This window comes from Semicossyphus pulcher, unplaced genomic scaffold (genome assembly GCF_022749685.1).
Source record: "Semicossyphus pulcher isolate SPU_LCO1_2020_fin unplaced genomic scaffold, fSemPul1.0.p SCAF_3, whole genome shotgun sequence".
Classification (NCBI taxonomy): domain Eukaryota; kingdom Metazoa; phylum Chordata; class Actinopteri; order Labriformes; family Labridae; genus Semicossyphus; species Semicossyphus pulcher.
Window position 1 is genome coordinate 30,719,745 of NW_027211704.1, and position 22,180 is coordinate 30,741,924.

The 22,180-nt window shown below is 43.2% G+C and overlaps 1 protein-coding gene across 5 annotated transcripts in view; it reads right to left on the bottom strand.

The window, feature by feature from the left end:
- Window positions 1-22,180, bottom strand: part of setd5 (SET domain containing 5) — a 35,412-nt gene continuing 13,232 nt past the window's right edge. Inside the window, exons 2-25 of one of the 5 annotated variants that reach the window (XM_069677848.1) lie at window positions 18,072-18,339; window positions 15,506-15,608; window positions 14,887-15,119; window positions 13,660-13,724; window positions 13,357-13,544; window positions 13,221-13,259; window positions 12,832-13,122; window positions 11,687-11,835; window positions 11,439-11,556; window positions 11,202-11,311; window positions 10,828-11,077; window positions 10,634-10,717; window positions 10,345-10,506; window positions 9,888-10,253; window positions 9,087-9,347; window positions 8,611-8,728; window positions 8,229-8,458; window positions 7,685-7,741; window positions 7,081-7,563; window positions 6,634-6,726; window positions 4,177-4,463; window positions 3,655-3,776; window positions 3,404-3,492; window positions 1-2,515 (exon numbers count right to left, since the gene is read on the bottom strand). In XM_069677848.1, coding sequence (XP_069533949.1) covers window positions 1,946-2,515; window positions 3,404-3,492; window positions 3,655-3,776; window positions 4,177-4,463; window positions 6,634-6,726; window positions 7,081-7,563; window positions 7,685-7,741; window positions 8,229-8,458; window positions 8,611-8,728; window positions 9,087-9,347; window positions 9,888-10,253; window positions 10,345-10,506; window positions 10,634-10,717; window positions 10,828-11,077; window positions 11,202-11,311; window positions 11,439-11,556; window positions 11,687-11,835; window positions 12,832-13,122; window positions 13,221-13,259; window positions 13,357-13,544; window positions 13,660-13,724; window positions 14,887-15,119; window positions 15,506-15,608; window positions 18,072-18,142 — 4,539 coding nt within the window. In that variant the 5' untranslated portion in view covers window positions 18,143-18,339 and the 3' untranslated portion in view covers window positions 1-1,945. Of the gene's footprint in view, window positions 2,516-3,403; window positions 3,493-3,654; window positions 3,777-4,176; window positions 4,464-6,633; window positions 6,727-7,080; window positions 7,564-7,684; window positions 7,742-8,228; window positions 8,459-8,610; window positions 8,729-9,086; window positions 9,348-9,887; window positions 10,254-10,344; window positions 10,507-10,633; window positions 10,718-10,827; window positions 11,078-11,201; window positions 11,312-11,438; window positions 11,557-11,686; window positions 11,836-12,831; window positions 13,123-13,220; window positions 13,260-13,356; window positions 13,545-13,659; window positions 13,725-14,886; window positions 15,150-15,505; window positions 15,609-18,071; window positions 18,340-22,180 lie in introns of all 5 variants that reach the window. The other 4 variants (XM_069677847.1, XM_069677846.1, XM_069677851.1 and 1 more) reach the window with 4 other exon arrangements.

A 22,180-nucleotide genomic window follows, 5' to 3' on the forward strand; every position in this document is an offset into this window, starting at 1 on the left:
TGACATCACAATGGTAGTTTTCAAAATGCATTACCATCATGATTATTTTATTATCAAAATGCATTACATTTCTTGCTTCTTAAACCTTTTGGAGGGGAACAATTGAAATAATAACTACTATGATCTGTGTAAAAATAAAACCAAAACCAACAGAAAGATTGTACAGAACAAAAGGAGAGCAGAGATGCAGCGTTGGGTATTTTGGAGGAACAGACCCAATGATTAGCTTCCAACCTTCTGACAAAAGTTGGTCACTCAGACCCTAAAAACAAATATCATGCGGTAAATTGAGTGTACTATATTTTCTCTATATCACATTTCTTTCTATACAAGTACACAGTATTACATATTGTCCTAGTGTGTCTTTTAGGTTGGATTTCTTTCATTCTAAGGTGCTGGTTCAGTTTGGGTCACAACTGTATTTTCAAACATTCATGTAACACGAGTTGCCTTCTGTGTGTTTGTCGACGTGGGGTTTGTTGGGTCCAGTCTCCTGACCCTCGGTCCTTGAAGCCTTCCACACAAACGCGGCTGTTTTTTCCACTTCAAAATAAAAGTTTCAGAGGGAGGAGAGGGCGACTCCTGCTGCTGCCGCCGAGCTGTCAGCTTCACATCGCTTTGAGGTCCCACTGCGGCGCTCAGGAGAACCGTCTCTTTATTACAAGTCAGTTTGTGAGGATCGGGGTTAAAAGGAAAGACAAAAAAATACAGCATTCTGTGGAAAAGGGAGGCAGTTCTCACGGGAGAACATAGCAGCTTTTTTTGAACCAAGGTTTTAAACAATCCGAACAACTCCCTCAGAGATCCCTTCCCCGGTTTTTCTCGGAATGAAAGGATTGGTCAGAAATACAAAAACACATCTATTCTGCAGGACAAAAACAGAAAGCCAAAAACCCCTATTTCGTCTCTGCATCCCATCCCTTTAAAATCTGATTGGTATAAATTTGGAGGAACGGAAAAATGATATAATGACAAGATGAATGCAGCCGAACGTGGGGAACATAACTGGATTTCAAATTTATTGGAAAAAAAACAAGAATGCAGCACCATGAATCATAAGACCAGTATGTCTCAAGTACAATATCAGAACTCTACAGTGAAGTTGTCCTAATGTGAAATCAAAAACAGTCCAGTGGGGATGAGAGAACAGAAGAGAACCCAAATCAACAGAACATCTGAACAGACAAAACAGGGCTGTTTTCCATGTTCATTGAGAGAACACGGAAGCTGGTAATCATATGGAATGATCCTATCAGGGGAGGAACCCCTCCTCCCCCGCTTCTCTAATGCATCTTTAAAACGGATGATTAACATGACACTTTTGTTTGCATCATTCCCCCCCCTGTCCAAATCAAACACGTGTTTACTGCAGCACAGACTCGGCCACTCGCCAAATCAGAAAAAAAGGAACGCTGACAAAAAAAAATGTTTAAAAATAAAACAACTCTTACTTTCAGTTACATATCAGCATTTATCCAACCTGGGTACCATGACAACAGGTACTGCTTTTTATAACTTTGTACAGACATTTGTGTGGAAGTTTTTTTACTTTCCAGACATAATAGAGCCTGTTTGCACAGTCCGGCACATGAGGAAACACTGGGGACAATTTCAAGTTACATGTGATTTCTTGTTTTTTTTTTTTTCAGAGTCCAAATCGCTTTTTCCACTGATTCTGTAATGACGTCCAAAGTCAATGATTAGCTTTGAGCAGAATGTGGTCATTTGTTTTTTTTAGTTTTTCTGAAAATAAAGAAAGAAGAGACAGAAAATAAGAAAAGGAGAAATCCATAAAGAAGTCCTTGCTCCTCTTAGGTCTGTACATTTCCCCTCCTCAAACTCCCTGAGCCCCATTTCACCGCAGCTGTCGGGGTCGAGGAGGTACACAGCGTCACACACACTCACGTGCACACACTCACACATACGCACACACTTGACAAAGGTCCTAAAAGCTTCCTGACTGTGTCCTTACTCCGGGTCCCTGGAGGGGGGAGTGCTGGAACTGGCTGAGGCTCGTCCCTCGCTGTGGGTAGTGTGTCGGTCCCGAGGCCGACAGCAGCCTGGAGCCGGCCTGCAGCGCCGTCTGGCCCGGGCTGCCCGACTTTAGGCTGCGAGACGCCTGCTGCTGACTCCCTCTAGAGGCCTGGGCGCCTGAGTCTAGTTTAGTCTGCCCATGGGCCCTGGGTCCCGGGGTGGGAGACCCCACCAGGCCACTGCTGTTCAAAAGGCTTGCTTTTAAGTGGCTGGTGCCATAGCTGTGGCCCCCGTCCACGTTACTGCTGCCACTCTGCTGGTGTAGGGAGCCCGCTGGCGGCCGGGGGTCTGAGGAGGAGGTGGGGGGGTGACTGGGGTAGGAGGAAGGAGGGTGGTGGTCCTGGGACAGTCCCGGGTGAGAGGAGGAGAGGCGCGGATGGAAGGTCTGGCCCGATGAGGGACTGCAGGAACCCCGGAATGGAGAGTTGGAGGTTTGCTGGAGGAATGATGGGCTGTCAGTCTGACGGTGGCTTTCTGATGACTGAATACACACAAGAGACACACACACGTTTGTGACAATGACACATTTCTGAGGCTGCATGTTCAGGTTGTGTAAAAATATAAATATTATATGGTAGCCCCATAAACCTGATGATTTAAACTATCAGTAAGAACCAACCGTTATTTGTCAGTCAAATCTCTGCATGTAAGTTTTATGGATGGGTCATTTTATACAAAGCAGTGCAAGAGCAACGGCATGGCAGGCCGAGAACTTCACAAAAAACTGTGTCAAAGTGACCCCCCTCACAAGGTTTTCACCAGAAGCCAAATCTTACACTAGAGTTCAGCTTAACTACGCTGTTTTTAAGTCTTTCATCTTACTGGATGAAAACAACTGACTTTAAAAAGTCAGAATTTAGTCTGTTGAAAAATGTCCGTCTGACAGCTGATGCTCAGGGCAATGCATCTTTAGAGTAAAACATGACACTTAGTAAATCTGATTTGAGAAACAAATTCTCAGTCAGCACAGCCCTAGATACTTGTGTGTATGTAAGCATAGCTAAATAATGATTTAGAATCTCTTACGATGGACAGAATTATTTACCAGACAGTTAGATATACAGCAGATTAAATATGCAGGGTTCTTAATTGGCATTTGAATGTTACTGTGAATATTGTCGTTAAAAAAAAATACTGATCACTTCCATCTAATTTAAATTCAGAATTTGCTTGGCATCATGGGAACACATCGAAACAAATTTAAATGTACTAAGATCTGGTCATTTAAATCATCATTAGCGACACAGAAATGGATCCTAAACAAAGCAAATGATCATCAGGCAGCTTGTATGCTAATATCATCGTCGCATAAAAATAGTCCAGATTGGGGTGTTTGGGGAAACAAGTGATAAATGGTTTGCATGGATACCTGGTGTGAGTACACAGAGGGACTGTATCTATGTGGACTCTTCATGGGAGAAGCCATGGACGCTGCCGGCATGTCGTATCGATCTGCATCTGAAAACACAGACAGGAAGTTTAACTCGAGCAAAACACACGATATTATAAAGTATGATAAAGCACAGATTTTGCTGTGTAAATTTACTATTTGTTTTTATGTGTATTCTTTTGTCATTGAGGTGTTTTATCCAGTTCCTCAAGTTCTTCATGCATTCATACCAGATTCCTTCTCTGTAGAGCCGTCACTCCTCTTGTAATTGCGCTCCATCTTGATGCTTCTCAGCACTCGCTCCAGAACTCCCTGACCTTCCCTTAGTCGTTCAACAGTCGTCGGAACCATCCTGGGAAAAAATACAAATCCACATGTCAGCTCTGATGAGGAACAGATCCTGAATACTGTCAGACAGGATCAAGTTTTACTTGTTATTTCATGGAAACTTTAAGAACTTCCAAGGGATTCTATGTCTTAGGCGGAATTCAAATGTCTGCACTTCACCAGTGTTGCAGAGTGCATTCCCTAGAAGTCTGTGAGTGATAAGAGAAGTTCATCAAGCCAACAAGGGGCCTCAAGCAGACTTCTTGCAGGTTCCCAGAGTTACATTTTCCTAGTCTATTGCAATATGGACATGAAGTTGTGTGTTTTTCTAATTGCAGAGATAAAAAAAAGTCCACATGGGCTCAGTGTGCATGTCCAGAGGGTGGACATTTGAATTTTGTAGGCAATCATGGTAGTCCTCTCACCACTGGTTGTTGTCCTGGCGTCGGGGCAGCGCCGACGAGCCCTGGTGGTCTGGAGGACTGACCTCCTCTATCTGTGGGATGGAGGGCGTGTGGGCAGAGGAGCTGAAGGAGGAGCTCTGTGGGGAGGCAGGGGGCTGCATCTGCTGATGGGAATGGGGATGAAAGGAGTCCTGGCTGTAGTGGGAGCTGGGCCGGGTGGGGGTGCTGCCCAGAGACGAGCTGTTTCCGACTGGCTCTAAGTCGCGCCCGCTGCCCTGCTTCCTCTTACGGTACTCCAGCAAAGACACCTGAGGGAGCAGAAGGGAGGACATTACTGATGATGAAGGACAGACACAGTCTGATGTTCAGGTTTAAACGCACAGGTTCGTATCATTCACACTGATGCGGGGCTGCTGACTGAGTCACATCATTCACCAATAACTGCACTGAGTGATGAGCAGACCACATGCACCACACCAGAGAGGACTCACCTGGACACTGTTAACAAACATTCAATACAACAAACCTTAAACACCATGGAGATAACCTTTGACATGATAAAGACACTATGCATCCCTGTTTGTTTCATTCCGTTAATATACTCGTAGCTCAGATCCAGCACATCCTCAACACTGAGTGTGTTCTGAGTGTTAGTAACATACAGCAGCTGAAGCTTTGACGACAGAGCAGGCAACTTTAAAATGCACCACGCGATGATGCAACCACGCCGAAACAACAACGACAACAACAACACAAATATCCACAGAGAGATCGAGCACACACCCTCACACACATACACACAAACAATATATACACACACTTCCACTATCAGCAATGAGAATGAGGACACTCTTCACAGCTCAATGCTGTCATGATACAGAAAATATGGCGGATATGAAAGAGGCAGGGGAGCAGGATGATGACCACACACAGTCAGAACCTGACATGGATGGCTCATGACTGAAACTTGGCATTAATATTCATTTACAGGAGAATGCAGAGGGCAGCTGAGTTGTCACCGGGGCAATATGTTAAGGTGTGAAATTTGCACCGAGCAGCACTTATCACTGGTGTCTCCAGTGGACACACAAGGTATTTTTGAAGGACATTTTGCCAGCTTATGGAGCTGAAAGGATTGGTCATTTTATCTAAAAAAAAAAAAAAAATATTGCTCGCTTTGCACTTTGGGTTTTGGGAAATTGTGAAGAGCAATTTTTGTGGCATTTGTTTGGCTGTGACGATCAGTTTGGCCGTGTTCAGAGAAAACACAGGCGAAGAGATGTCTGACAGGTCATCAATTCTGGCCAATGTTGCTTGCAACTACATATTTTTGAGGTGTAACTGCTTATTTCTACCCTCACATTTACAGGAACATGTGTTGTTGACCAGCTGAATTCACAACAGCTCTGTAACATATTTGCCTGGTTAAGACTGATGACTCATGTTTCAGGGAAGTATATTACAACCATTAAAGGGGCATCCATTTTCCACACCCGTAAAGTGATAATCTCGAAGATTTTCATTTAAATAATCTGTTACGTCACTATCTATCGCCGAATCAGGTAGCACAATGGTGATTGAGCCTATGGCCCACTGATGAAACCTTTGCATTTGCAGTATTACAGACTGAGTGTCTGGTGTGACTTTTGCAGGAAAAATCACAAGCGGCGCCCAGTTAGTGACGCGTGTCCATCACCCAGCAGTGGTTGGTCTGCCAGAGAGGGTAGGCGGAGCTTAGCGTCTGCTTTTCCGGTCTCTGCAAGTGTTGCGAGTAAACAGTAATCTACTATGGCTGAACAAACAAAGAAAAGATGGATGACTACAGATACAACTTCAAAAATAAGTGAAAATCCAAAGAAAAAGAAACAAATTTGACACTCAGATGAAGCAAACAGTCTGAAAAGGAAAGCGACCGTCAGCGAGGAAAAGTTACAACCGGAGCCAACCGTGGACGTCACACATGCAACGCTGCCTGGATATCTGGGAAGTGTGCTCCCGCAATTAACAATTATTGCCGTTGGTGCCGCCAAAGAGAACGAAACTGAGATCTTCGAGATTACAACTTTAATTCACCCTGAGCCTGAATTTTCCCATGGTGCCTTGTGAGATTGCACGTTCTTTTTCTGGTATATTAAGCTTTGCTTAAGGTAGAGATGGATGGACCACTGATCACATTTAGGTACAAGTCATGGATGAGATGGAGCAGAGACGCACAGGCTTCATCTCAGCACCATCATGAGAATTCATGAACCATTGGCCTCTTGTGTTGGAGGCAATGGATGAACCTTTACACTTCAATGAATTTGATTGAAATGGAATAAAAATAACTTGAAACTGCTGCGTCACAGTTTAATGTAGGTTTGAAGGAGAGGAGGGGGACGGAGCTGTCGGAGCATGGCGTGGGTGTTGTATGCAGATGCAAAGAAACAATATTTACATGCACACTTCTAAAGATGTAGTTGTAGGGAGAATATTCACCATATTTTGTACTGGCTTGTATTCACTTCTTACTGCTATAGCCTGGTAATCTGGCTTCCCTGTCAGCAGACTAATGGTATGCTGGTTGGCCCTCTGCCTTGGAAAAAAAGTGGAAGAAAGACTTGGCAAAAAGTGTCAAGGAGCAGCGAGGGGACTGAGGGAGAGGAGGAGGGGAGAGGGAAGGAGGAGGAGGAAGGGTCAAAGCTACAGGGAGGAAATCATTTCAGATATACACAGAAAATAGTTAAATTTGTTTTTTAATGCTTGCTGCTTTTGGATTTGACCGGCTGACACAAGGGACCAATTGATATATTTAAGAGCAGGTCAAAGACAGAGCAAAAGGAGAAGCACATCATGAGGGTTGGCTGTTCAGTTTGCACAAAGCACACTGCTTCAAAGAACAGATACAAAACTCACATCCTCTTCATTAAGATAAGGAGAACTTGCCTTCTTCTTTTGTGGTGGGTTGCTGGTGTGAGGAGGTGTTCCACTATCCGGGTAGCCTCCCCCATAATGAGGCTCGCCGTAGGGTGACATGGAGCCAGGGCCCACATCTCCAAGAAGCCCCTGGCCGCTTAAGGAGCTGTGGAAGGACTCTGCAGGGGAGAAGCCTCCTTCTGACTGGGAGAGGCGGCGGTCTGTGGCCACAGGGTTCCCCAGGTTTGCATTGAGGGGCGAGCAGGTGTATATGAGGTTGAACTCTGTCCTGAAGGCCTGCTCCCTGTTTTGGGGGGTAAGGTCCGAGGAAGGGCAGGACACTGGGTTTAGGGAACTGGCCCCTAGAGAAGAGGTGCCCTGGGAATCGTGGCCTGAAGGGCCTCCAGGAAGGGAAAATTCATCTAAGGTCATAGCAACGGGACTCTCCAGGCTGCATGGGAGGGACAGGTCCGGGAACTGAGTTCGAGGGTCAAAGTCTGTCTGCAAACACGGCTGATGGTACGAAAAAGGAACAGAGATGCAAAATTAATTGACAAATTTAAGTTAAAAGTCAGCTTTTAGTAGCATTTAACTGTTTGCATTAAGAGTCAGCGACAGAGGGATCGGAACGTACCTCAGGAGAGATGGACTCTGGTCGGTGAACAGGAGACGCCTCAGGGGATGATATGTTCTATGTACACAAGCAAATTCTATTAGAAAGTATATTTGGACAATTTGTGCAGGTAAATTTACAGCAATTTAGGTTAATTGAAGTCTATCCGTTCATAATAGAGACTTCAATTCAAAACAGATGTAATTATGCCGACAATTAAACGGTTAATCAGTATACAAACAAGCGTTTATACTCAGAATAAACAATGTTCCCTAGATATAATTTTGTTAATTATAAACACTAAATACACCCGAGGGAAGGTTGAATCTACTGACTGGAGTCTCTTTTTACTTCATGCTGAAAATAAGCACAGGCTTAAATCTGCCTCTCGGTTAGCAAAAAAGCCAGTTGCAGTCACTGATCAGCCCAAAGACCCATCTGTAGAGGTTGTGGATGAGCTTTATGGTATCTGGTATAACAACTGGGCTCTGTTAACAAAATTAAAGCACCACAGATGTATACACAGAAAAAGTGTCAGAGACAGTTAAAAGGGATGGGCCCTTACTTCAAATTGTAGCGGCGTGTTGCAGCGGCTAGCAGGCAGGGAGGGCATGGGCGAGTAGACCAGGCCGTTTGGCAGCAGGGTGCCACAGGGGGTTTGGAGCAGTCTGTGGAGGGAGTCGTCTGGGAGCGGTGGTGTGATAGGCGACAGCGGGCGAAGCAGGTGGTCCAGGGGAGCTGGTGTCATCTCAGCAATATACTTGGAACGACGCTTCTTGAAAGGCGCATTGACCTCTGCGATTAAAAAAACAAACATAACATGTAAAAAATATAATATATAATGATACCAACCAAGATTATTCAGGACATTCATCCTTCTTCTTTGGTGATTTTAGAAAAGCAAGAAAATGACTAATTTAGATGGATGGAGGTGGGGATGCACATACCAGTAGACATGGGATTGGGGGTCGATCTGCTACTGGTGCTTTGCTGGGAGGAGGTGGATTCTGTGCCGTCCTCCACACTCGCTGAGCAGCTCTCATCCTCCAGCTGTTTTAACCATCTCTGTATCGAGGCAACAAAAATGTTGGTTTAAAAAACAAAAAACCACATTTGACATGACATTTTAATTTGTCTTGTGAGCTGCTGTAACGAGTACATTTCCCTGTGGGCAATCAATAAAGCTTATCTTATGTTAAGTTAGACAGGACGATCAATTTCAAGTTTCAATGGAAAAACTGTGTAACAAAAAATCTTAATTCAACAGTTTTAAAGTTGTAAGCTTTGGCTGTCATGTTAAAGGACCTGCAGGTGGACTCACAGTGGTAGGACTCAAGGTGAACTCGCCAAGAATAACTACTGTCCTCAATATTTTTGTATTTCTTTCTCGCGCCTGACTACAACACCTTCCTGCATCTATCACCTTTTTGAAGCAGCCATAAGTGCCATCCATTTGGAGCGGGCGGGGCCGGCGTCTTTCAGGGTTGAAGGGGGAGCCGAAGCGGACGTAGTGTCTTGGTGCGGTGCAGATAAGCGATGAGTGGGAGAGGCCTGGCAGCATGTTGAGGGTGGTGGCCAGCACTGTGGGATCAGTGGTTATCCGCAGAGGCCGCTCAACGGTCACCTCTTGGTGGACCTTGTCCCCTGCAGGGATCTTGTCATTCAACCACTCTGTAACTAGGTACTGAAATCAAAGACAGACATTTATTATTAGCTCTGTATTTGCACAGAATTTACACATAAATACCACAAATAATAGCTGCTTTTCGACCAGAAGTACCAGGAACTTTTAGTTTCGGGAACTTCTCTTTAAGGAACTAACTATAAGATCAAAGATGTATGGAGAAGCAATAAAAGTAGCTGCACTACACCGCCAGTCCTGTAGGTGGGGGTGAGAAGAGGATGAAGGCCATACTATAAAGATGACGCCATAAAATGCGACAAACGGAGATTCAACTGTGAGCTTGCAGCTGCAGTCTTTTAAACATGTCGGGTGAAACGCTGCGAGTACTCGACCAATCAGAATCACCTGAAAGTTCCTGGACCTTTGGAAAGTACTACCCCCTCAGCAGCGACTTTTCAGGGGGTAAATCAATTACTAAATTTAGACCCTGGTTCCTGCTATCGAAACGCACTTTGAGTTCCTCAAAAGGTTCCTAGTTCCTGTGGAAAGTTCCTGCTGTCGAAAAGCACCTAATGTCCACAAAGTCCGACGCCCTCTTACCTTCTTTGTCTTGGGGTAGCGCAAATTTCCTCTATTTATGCAGTTCAGACCCTGACCATCTCCATCCAGGAGATGACTGCCCAGACTGCCGTCGTGTTCAGCACCGTAAGGGCCCTGAGAGCCATCCTCGTCCAGAGCAGCGCCCTGATCAGCCGATGACGGTGTGGCTGCCATTGCTGCGGCTGCAGCTGCTGCTGCCTGCTGGGCGAGCGCTTGACGCTGCCGCCGGGCACGCTGGGAGGAGTTCGACCGGTAGCGAGAGATACGACTTTTGGGACGAGGCTTGGTGGGTTTTGCAGGTTTCGGGGGAGGGATTGGGGCAGTCAGGTTGTTTACTGATGTCTTTTCTTCAGTGGATGGCGGGTCCTGTTAGAGAAAGCATAAAAAGCATATATTACTTGCATTATTCATTAAATACAAACAAAAAAAGACGATAAAACTTGAATTCTTTACTGACCACTACATAGGTGGCGCGTCGTGTGCTGATCCCCACTCCAGCAACAGGGGGTGTGGGGTTGTTCCCTGCGGGGTTTCCTGCCCCGTCCTCAGTTTCCACACCCTCCTCCTTTGCCTCAGCTCCTCCCACTCTCCTTCGCCTCCTTTCCTGGGTGTTACATGTCTAAATGAGATGAAAGAGGGGATTAAATTATCTGAAATATTTAGTTAACAGTCCTTTGAATAACTGATTTATTGCTTGTACTTGAATTCATCGTCACAAAGAACACAAAATATCTAAAATGTCTTACTTTTTTAATCGAGATGGTGACCCCATTCTCATCTATCTCTCCTTCCTCTCCTTCTTCCACCTTCACCTCATCCAGCAGTCTCTCCTAAACGCAGAGAAAAGCAGTACTTGAGAAAAGACCTCTAACCCAGCTGCATGTACATGCAAGGATGGACGATATGAATATGAATTGATCAACCATAGTTACACACACACCTCTGTGTCACTGGTCCCATGAATTTCTTTGGCCTCCTGGTGCTGGTCCGGGGTCTGGTTGATGTCACCAACAGTGCCGCCCTCCAGCTCTCTCCTCCGGGCTTTCCTCCGACGAGTCTCAGCACCAACCAGAGGGGAGGGAGGTGGCAGGGAGGGGGGACTCAGCAAGCTCTCCCTGGGGCTCAGGTTGTGCTTCTGCACCGGGCAGTTCTGGTTGCCCTTATGGCAGGCACAGTCCACTTTGTAATTACTGGTAGTTTGTGATGAGAGAGGAGAAGATTACACTGGAGAACATGACATGATGTAGTAGCCACATGTTAAGAATGAGCTTGCACACAAACATGGTTTAAGGTAAAGTGATGAGGTGTACTGACCAGCTGTTGAACTCGTAGTCAAATCCAATGGTGACCTCAGCATCCTTTGTGATTTGACCGACGGCGTAGATACATAGATGGATCATGCCTTCCGCAATCATATGCCGTACCTGGGGGAGAAAACACATGCATGCGTTATCTTAGTTTGAAAATTCAAAGAAAGATTCAATGAAAGAAAAAAGACAAAACTCAAAACACAAGAGAGGCTACTGGCAAGCATTTAGCTCGGTGTCTGACCTCAGCATTGGGAGTACACGACCTCCTGATGAAGCGGGCATCATTTCCAAAGGTCCTTGCATCAACGCACATCTCTACATCATTAAACTTTGAGTAGAAGAGCACAAATGGGTAGGGTCTGGAAAGGTAAGAGGACAATGGTATCAAAAGCAGTGCAACAAGTAAGACATCAACAATCTTTGTGAATGTAACCTGCTGTCTTTGGACCCAAATATATAAATATAGAAACAAACACTATGAAGTCTTACTTTTTAAAGAAGTGCCCGTTGACTTCAAACTGTTGTTTGAGCATGACCTTTCCCCGATATTCAATGATGAGTGTGTCTGCTTCCAGGTTCTTGGCAGCTCGGAGGATCTTCCTGTGCTTCTGCACCCGGGTTACCCGCCCCAACTGGAGCTGCACACAACGAATCATAAATTTTTTTACGAATGTATTAAGATCTCAAACAGGGGTACTTTCAGTATTTTAAAAACTTCAGCCCTATTTTTTAGGATTTCACTTCATTCAAGTTGCCAGTTGGACTGTAAACAATGCAGCACGCAGAACAGGAAGTCTGGACTGAAAGTCGTTTATCGCTAATCGCTGGCTAAACCGAACATGCTGACCTGCTATATCTTGTCAGACAATGGTTGATTGGTTCCACCATTGGATCTGGTCTCACCATTTAGAACCAGAAAGTCACACAATAACACAAACTAACCGATCAAGACAGAAGTGGACAAGCATATCCCTCGAGTAAGGGAAATTTACATTTTTTGTCAATGGTCTGGTGGCTTTGAAGAGAGCTGTGTGATGGCTGTTTCTGTCAAAAAAAGCATCAAGCCTTAACAAAAATGTTTCTGTAGGGATCCTTCCCTTAATGTTGTCAGGGAGTTTTTATATTAATCTGAGTCTGCAGATGGCAAAAAAACTGCACGTTTACTGGCTGTTATTTGATCAGGTGCACTTGCCAGTAGGATTACCTTGCAGCCGTTACATCTTGTCTAGCGGCTGCTGTCTGAAGCAATCACCTGGAGCAAATCCTGAGCTTTTCTTGTGCCTATTAGTTATTTAGGCCCCAAAATGTGCAAAAATGATTGCATTACCTTTTGAAACAGATAAAACTATTGTGACTGGGCATTAGTCATGCAAAAAGAGCTTGCCAGAAAAACCAGCAACTAAGATGTAATCAGGCTTAAGTTATTTTTTGGATAAAAAGCTCACAGCCTCGTATTATGTTTTTAAAAAAGGTTTACATAATGTGTGATTATTAGCTTCATTATTACTGGCTAATTTAATTGAATCTTTTACAATGCTACTGTTGTGTATGTTTGCTTGTGACATAGAAGTTGAATCCATAAATTGTTTGGTTCCAAAGTGCATGTTTAATTTTGGATCAGGCCTGGGACTGACCTGCATCTGTGAGCCCAGCACTGTGTTATTACAGGCCAGCTCAGTGCGGTTAATGGTGTCCATGGCGTCTCCTGAGGCGTGGATCTGTGTGGTGGAAGGAGGTGGTGTGGCCCCGCTCTCGGTTTTTGAGACGGGGGTGCTGGCAGTACGATGAAGCTGGAGAAGTGTCTGGACATCGGCGCTGTACTGGTTGGCCAGAGCTTCCTCATACTGGTCCGTCCACTGGCGGATCTTGCTCTCCCATCCTTCTGCTGTGTTCTCGTCCAACACACTGGCCTCCGTGGTCGAGTTCTGGACAGAATGAACCAAGGAGCAGAAAAAGGAAAGTATGAAGCTGGTTGTAATGCTCAATTTAAATGTAGGAAATATCACATTAACTCAAATCTTACCTTCATCCTCATGGACTTCCTAGAACCCTCTCTGAAAGCCTGAAAGAAAGAAAATTAAACCGTATTAATACAAAGACAAAGTCAGCAGATTTTTGGCTATACTGAAACTAAACTGTTCTTCTTGCAGTTTGATTACCTTGACTTTCTTGCCCTTTGGCGTTCCACGGGCCTTCTCTGTGCTCTTCTTCCTCTTTTTGGATTTGCTCCTCTTCACCCGGTTGACAGTAAGTTTGATGCTGGTGGGGGTATGCTGGGTGGCGGTGTAGGAGATGGTGGAGGGGGACACCTCCTCGTCACCACTCTCAGTGGCACTGCTCTCTCCAGCTATGGTAAAATATAAATATCATCAGGGATAACGGGGAAATAAGCTCTTCATTTATGTAGCAATAAATATATAGCATTATATGAATATAACAAGATAAGATAGTGGACAATGTACCCGAGACATTTTCTGTTTTTCTGTGTTGGCCATCTGCTCCTTTCCTCCTGTCGAGTCCCCTGCAACTGGAGAGACAATAAAACACTTGATTATTAACTATCAATTATTATTGAAGTTATTTTCTATTCTCAATTAACTGGCTGTGGGCGGGTCTTCCTGCCATTCTTTCAGTGGTGCGACCTTTATTTTCTTTTATTATAGAGACTGATAATTTCACAGTAGTCCTTTGACTCTACATTTAAAAACTAGGACACCGGATATAAAGCACCAAATGTTACGATTTATATATACTAACAAGGCCATCGCAATTGACCCTTTGCTAAGCCCCTCCCTTGAACAGCCACTGTCCAATCCTTCGTTAGCAAAGGTAAGTAGGCCCGGGAGGCCTGTCAAGCTTTCAGAACAAGGACAAATGGAGAAATGCTTAGTTTAGAGAGGGTGTCATATTTTTGGCTTTTTGAAAGCCAAAAACTCGAGAGGAGAGATGTCGGACATGGATAATAAATTGTGGAAGACCTCACTCACAGCTTTATCTATCGAGGATCAACAGAAACTACGGAGCTCACGATATGCGAGCAATATCCTGACGCGCTTTAAACAAAATGAAAAAGTGGGATGATTTAGTTTTGCTAGCAGTGGGCTAACCATATTAGATAATGAAAGTTATAGGGAGTCATAGCTAAACATCAGCTTAAAATAAAACAATATATTGACTTACCGTGCTGTGCAAGAACATTGTTGTTCCTGTTTCTGATTGTCCTTAACATGAACTATCAAGACGTGGGGGGCCTGATGCTTGCATTAAGACCGGTGAGCTTTTGCCTCGATTTTTATGTCCTCTTCATTCTCAACACTCCGCTGACAGATTATATTCTAGATGTAGCTTTGAAATGCGTATTGTCGTCCTTTCCGTCTACTTCTCTCTGATATTTGGAAACTATATTTTTCTTCTAACCCTAACCCTTTGAACATCTCTCAATGTTATAGTTGAAAACGCCATAATATTTACATGCTGGTGCGAAAGCTTGACAGGCGTAGCAACAGTAACCAAAAAGTGCATGACTTAGCAAAGGGTCAATTGTACTAATCTATATTTTTCTGCAGCACTTTTCTGTCCTCGTACACTTTGTTGACGTTAGACGCTCTGGTCCTTTAACGCTTGCACCTGATACAGCTGATGAAACTTCTGCTCCTGGTTGCTGACTGTGCAGGTTTTCCATCTCTCACCTGCAGTTGTCACATTTGATGAGCAGGCCGTCCGGCGTCAGGCTGCAGTGACACCAGCTGGCCACAGCACCGTCCTCGTCTGAGGAGCTGTCGCTGTCGGCTGAGTTGTCCTCAGTAGTTTCGTGGTAGCGGGAGCTGCGTACCACGCCGTTGAGATCCATACGGGGAATGATGGTTTGGGAGAGCGGGGAAGCGGGTGGGGTAGGGGGAGGGGGCGCGCCATAGTTGTGATCCTGACAACACACAACGGAAGACTGTTGCATCTTCAAACAACGGGTGTTCAGGCAAAAAGGGAAACGGAAAATGGAGACGAATGAAAATGAGGGCAAAAAAACAGGTATGTGAAACAGTACAGCTGTTAATAACGGAAGTAGTTTGTGGTTACAGAAGACTAATAGCAGGATAGAAATTCATATATTCAATCAAACTAACTTTTACTTTTCTAATTTAATAGAACAAGGAACTTAAAAAGATTAGAAAACAAGAGATATGATATACTATAACTGTAGCTTTAATAGTTCTCAACTTCTCTTTGATTAAAAGAACGTAACACTGATTTCATACAATAAAACATGCTATGATCAGAATTGATGAATAGAAAAGAGCTGCATGAACTCACAGCATATGGTAGTCCCCGATACCCATGACTCTGTGCGCTCCCACAGCTGTGGTTGTTGTAGTTTTTCTCATTCACGGCAGGGCTTGCTTCAACTGACTCAGGGCTGCAAAAGGACAAACGAACATTACAGCAGATATTTTCCTTCATGCTTTGAGCTGTTATGCTAGACATCAATCAATTCAATCAATACTTAATGTGCATAAGAATATAAAGTGGTAGAATAAAGTTGATCATGAAATAAATGGCAGCACTAGACAGTCTTCAGTCACTAGATGGCACCAAAACCCTGAAGTTGCCGTCAGCCTCTGAGAACAGCAGTTTAGGAAATGGAATGCAGGCCGCCATTATGTTATGCAACTTCTTTTGCCCTTAAACTGAAGTCTGGTCAGACTGAAAGTAACCTTGCCTTGACCCCCACCTTCAATTATTCAGTTAACTTGAATCTGAAAAGAATCACAGTGAAAAAAAAACTGCATTCTGTAAATCTGAGCAGAGACTTTGGATCTTTCGCTTGTGTTAGAAACAATCCTCCTGCCTGAAGTTTGGAGGAAACTAAAGGGGGCCTTGAACAGGGGTGGATGGGAGAAACACCAACTGCATTCCACATAAGCTCAGTCACATAAGCTGGCTTACCTCGAGAGAAGTGGCAACTGTTCTGACTAAGGCCGTCTTTGGAAGCTTCTCAACACAACTACAGCCTGATGTGGGAATATAACACAAGTCTACCTCGAGGAATTTACTTTGAATAATAGAAATAAAAATGATTACAGGAATAATAATTAAGCTCTTTTTATTGGGTTGTCCCTCCATACAGAAGAGTGTAAATGATTTCAAGAAGATAAATTTGCTGTCATTTATAATATGACATAATAAGGCCAATTTAACGATGATGACATAACAGGTAGGGAAATTTTCAAATTAGGTAACAACAGCCTTGGAAATTCTCTTGTTAATAAAGATAAGGACTGTCTTGGTTTTGTCAGTTTTGTCAAAGCCCCTTCAGAGGGTTGTCTAAGAACAAATTAATTTTTAAATGCTTTATTATTTTTAATATTGTTATTTATTATTATTTACAGTTTTTGTGATTTTATGAACTGCAAGCAGACTGACTGAAGAATCACAAAATGCATTTCCTTTATCTCTGTTTTAAAATGTTAATTCTTTGGTGTACAGCACATCCTCTCTCCTTCATGTCTCTCCAGCAGACTTTGAAGAAAGAAAACTGCTTAGAGGATACGCAAAGGAACCGTATTGATCACAACCAAGGTTGTTACAAAGGAGAGGGTTTAGCAGCTTTGCATGGACAAGTTAATTTTGTTACTTAGGTAAAACAGACTACTCTTCAACGTGGAGGAAGTGGGTGAACCCCTTTAATCACAACAATACAGCTGATGCATTTTCCAAATATAATAACGTGAGCTGTTTCCATTAGTTGGGAATTCATGGGACCTCCTCAAAACCATGGGAGGATGCCGACACAAAACCTACAAACAAAAGGGAAAGGAAAGATTCTACCACTTATTTTGTAGTTTGGGCCATTATATTTCTTTTGGCTAATGATTACATGATGAGTTCATGGGGGCAAGTAACACAAGCGGTCAGACAATAGCATTAACAATTATTAACAACCCCCCGTTTAACCATGTTATCTAGAAATATGAAAACAAGAGTGAACACACTTGAAACGTTAAACATTATTAACCCTTAAAACTACGCAGTAGAATTGGTTCGTCAGTGCCTACCTTGACGTATTTGTTAATTGTGATGTCTTTTCTAGGATTTTTTCAAACGCTTTATATCCACAGCACACTTACGACCTAAACTAAAAGGTCATGTGAGTCACTTGACCATATTTTTTTCGGAAAGACATAAATTGTGTATATATCAGATTTCTCTAAATACACAAACAAAACGTATTAATCCAAAAGTAGAAACATGAACAAAAATATTTCTTTACACTTCCGAAGTCATTATAACTGTGTACATGTTTTAGTTCGTGGGATAAATGTGGCATTTATGCACTTTAAAGCATTGCCAATCAATAACGTAATGTAATGGTGTCATCGATGAATATGCAGCGTGAAGGACGGAAGTCCTGGCTGTCCACCTCAAAAAGAATGAACGCTCAAGCTATCATCATTTTTATTTCAGATTGTTTTAAACATGGTTAAGCCAAAAACAGTCTCCTGCTAACTACATTTAAAAATTGTTGGCATGCATAACTATTTACAAACAGTAGGTAAAAGGTCAGGTGCTGATGAGTAACATGGGAATTTTACAGACACAGTAAAGTCTCTTTTGTTTTCTCTGCGAACGGGTTTCCAGGTGATGTAGATGATCAGGTTGAACAGGAAGTTTGTTTACAGCCAGTGACACATGCTTTGTTTGAGTAATGTTGACGCATCCACAGATATCAGCAAGTTAGTTGGTCAGTAAAATGTTGTAAGAGGTAGAACTGAGGGGCAACAGAATAAAAGTAAGAACCAGGTTGTAAAAACACTGAATTAATCTTTAAGAAGAGGGCAAAATTAATTGAGTCCAATCCGGCTGATTATGAAGTACTTACTCTGATCCAGCAGCCATATCTGAGTAAGACGTTTCAGGTGTGGTGACTCCCAGCGCGATTACTATGCTCATGACGTCCAGCACAGCGACGCGAGGGAGGGGGGAAGAGGGGGAAGGAAGGGGAGGGGGAGGGGAGGGACAGGATGGGATGGGGGAGGGGGAGGAGGAGAGGTGAGAAGAGGAATCACAGGGTCCCAACTGCAGCAGCAGACCACTCTAGAGGTGGGGCGCCGCCGAGCCGTAGCCCACGGCTGACGGTCATGGGGGACCTGAGGAGAGAAGGCAGCAGACAGAGAAACCATCAGAAATCCTCACATACACGGCCAGGACACAGGCAACAAACAACCTGCTGCATGACTCAGCACGTCATGTGATGTGATGGAAAAAACCTGCACTTCCCCAGCAAGCACGGCATTTTAGGAATTTTGGATTGATGCCCCTGACAGCTCATATCCTGAATAATATCCACCATCGCCTTTATTTTCATGCTAAATTTAGTGAATACTTGATTTAATTAATAACCTTTTAAATAAATATTATTGCCTGCCTTACACAAAAAAACTTTGACGCCATGCCAACACCACAACAAAATGTTTTTAGAGTCAGGAGAGGTTTAAAGACTTGCTTGACCTCCCCAATAAATATTTGATTGAGGGAAACTATAAAAAAAAAAAGAGGCTTTCTACTTTGAAATGCAAAATGAAAACATTCTTTATACACAAATATTATTTAAAAAATTTAGTGATAGAATTGAATTTCACCTTGTCTTTTATACACTGCTTTGTTTGTGCGGTATAGAAAGAACTACAACCATTTTGGTGGCTTGTAGCAGGAAGAGCAGAGGTGTAATTAACAACAAAGTACTGTACAAGCAAACCATTCAAATAAGCCAGGCAGCACACAGCCAGGAAGCTTGTAATGAAACTACAAGAAATGTAGTTATTAGAGGTTTTATAAATCACATCTTAGACTAAAATATACTATATTATCCAATGAATAGTCACTAGTAAACAACAACAACAACATCCGGAATAATCTTTATTTGTATAGCACCTTTCACACTGAAATGCAGGTCAAAGAGCTTTACAACAGGAAAAAACACCATCCGAGTGCTGACCTAGTAAAATATGGACAGGGTGGAAAAATAAAAGTAAAACCTAAATATAATGAGCGTAAAAACAAGACATAGGCTACCGTAAAACTCGGTGTATAATACTTTTTATTATTATACTTTTTTTTTCAACTAAAAAGTGGGCTGCGTCCTACCGGTGCCACCAATATACCAGTATATAATGCAGAGAAGTATGTTATTGTGTTACCCAGACATATTTTACCCAGACGATGGTGCTATCCGGTTGTGAAGTGGTGATGTCACATCTCCGCATTAAACTGTTTCCGGGTCCAAGCCGCTACACTGTCGCCTATTAACAATGTGCCGCAGTGCTGTTTTAAGCGTGGAAAACTAACTTGATTGTTGCCAACACTTCACATGCATCTTCATGACTGCATTGCAGCCATCACTCTCACAACAATCAACGCTACTTTAGACTGCGAGCTACCGTTAGCTACAGCACTGGTAGATAGCAGGATTGCAAACTCGACATGCGAAAACAGCTGGTAGGCTGTAATTTGTGTGTTTTGAATGTGTTTTAAATAAAAATAAATTGAAATAGTGTTGAAATTACATATTTCTATTAATAAATAGGTATAGAAAACCTTTCTCCCTCTGGGATACCCCCAAAAACAGACTGCGTCTTATGTTTTGGATTTTACGGTAATAGAAGGATGAAAATAGAAAGCATAACATAATATGGAATGTTAAAGCCCACTTGGAAAAAAAGGATTAAAATAAAAGATGGAAAACATGGAATTCACATCATACTTAAAATCAGCTGAATAATGACAATAATAATGTTTTAAAAGAAAGGGTTCATAGATAAGAATCAAGTTACACAAAACAAAGCAGTAACTGACAAGTAAGTGACTAACAGAAAATAAAGGCTTGTCCAATAAAAGGTATAATCTGTCCCATATAAACACAGTCCCATTTCTAAACGTATGTCTTAGTTCATCATTGACAGAGGGTTATAAAGGTCATATAAGCCAAACACTGCACTGGGAAAACATCCTCCTTACACGACTAATAAAGAATGAAAATTTGCTGACTCATGTTGACAATGAAGGTTTGGATGTGAGAGGCACTGGAGAGCTTTCATCTGCGTCTAATAATATAACTTGATACGGACATGATGTGATAAGCCTGTCTCTCCTCCATACACAGGGTCCCAGCATAGAGGGGAGGGGGCTATTCAAAGAGCAGAAAAACAACCAGGGGCTTTACAGCTCTGCTTGCACTCAGTGTCCCATTACCATGCACTAAAAGAGGGAGCCAGCAGGAGGCGCCTTCCTCCCAGACGCCTGGAGGGGTGAGTCATCCAACATCAGGCCCGACCCTCTTGTCATGTGACTGCTGAAACACTGACCCACACTCCTCTGCTCTCGCTCGCTCTCTCTTCCTCCTTGCCTAGCTCGCTCTGCCGCTCAGTCAGAAGCAGAAGCACAGACAGACGAACAGGCCCTCATGCGCTCCATTCACACGCTCAGGAGAGGATTTGGCCTGTAACAAGGTCATCCACCGAGCAAACACGTGCAAGGACGTTACCTCACATACAACAAAGTGATCAGATTCACCACATTTCACAATGATATAACCACAGCCCTCATTTTTTACACCGTCAGGATAGGAAACTTAAGTGTTGTGTTGTTGTTGTATAACTGTATTCCAGGTTTGCAAATCATATAAACAAAGGAAATCCCTTCTCCATTGATCAGCAACTTAAAAGGCAATAGAAAGTGAAAATCCGGAGGGACGTTGTTACATAATGCAAGGTCAAACAACATGTATGATATGTCATTAGGTACTAACAGCTAAGTCACAACAGCTAACATTAGCAGTCAACCAATTACAAGCCAAAAATAAAACTAACTAACATTACTGTAAAAACCAAGGACTGTATGGCCGACGGTTCTCCATCTGCTCTTATTGTACGAAATAGCCAAAATAGCCAAAATAGCGTGATAGGCACTGCTGTTTGCGATGGCGACATCATTTTGGAGCCAGAGCTGCGCCAGATCAGCGGGTGGAGCCGCCATAGCCACTTCCTCTAACCGAAACACACACTTAAATTACCTGGGAAAAACACAGCAAAGATCCCGCTGTGGCGTATTTTACAGCAGAACAGCTTCTTGTGTTGGTCTGAAGCAGACGTTCACAGATATGTAAACTTCAATGACTGCAGCGATCGTTTTAGTTACGTTTCCTTTCGCGGATCCTCCTCCACTAATCTGGAACAGATTGGCTGCAGGAGTCACATTTGTCAACAGAGCTGTCAATCATCCTTTTTACAGCATAATTAAAAATAAACTTGTACAAAAAAAATGAACACTTGGACGTAAATCAGCATGATAATAACCAACTATAATGATAGAAACCACGTTTGAGAAAAATGTATCTAAAGTGTATGTTGATTCTATGTCCCAGCTGTTAACATGGAGGAGGCGTGCTTTATAAGTAAGCTACTGTCTACAGTCGCTAATGAGTTATCAAATGTTATTTTTCCATGAAATAAGTCCTTTTGAATTTTTACTATCTATTGCCAAGAAAATGAACTAAAATGATAATAGTTTGTCACATTCCCTATGTATTTACAATTTGAAAACCTGGAGCACAGCAGTACAGCATTATAACAGCATATGAAGTTTCACCCCTGAGCGTGATGACGGATAAAAATGGCCACCATGTGAATAAGATGAATACATGAAGTCCAATGGAGCAAAGCCTCTCTTACGCAACAGCAAATCCAACATATACACATACACTGGTTTACAGAGCCCCAACAACGGGATTCATGACATTTCTGTAGCCGTCCCCTGGCTACAGCGACTGCTGCCCTCACTCTCCAGCACCGAGGCAACCACAGCTAGGCTGGGGACTTCCAATAATGTCAAGGTCAGTTCAGCTGTGCTCACTGTCAAATGGAGAATGTCAGCCCCATCCAGCTGGACACACACACACACACACACACACACACACACACTCTGGTAGGTAGC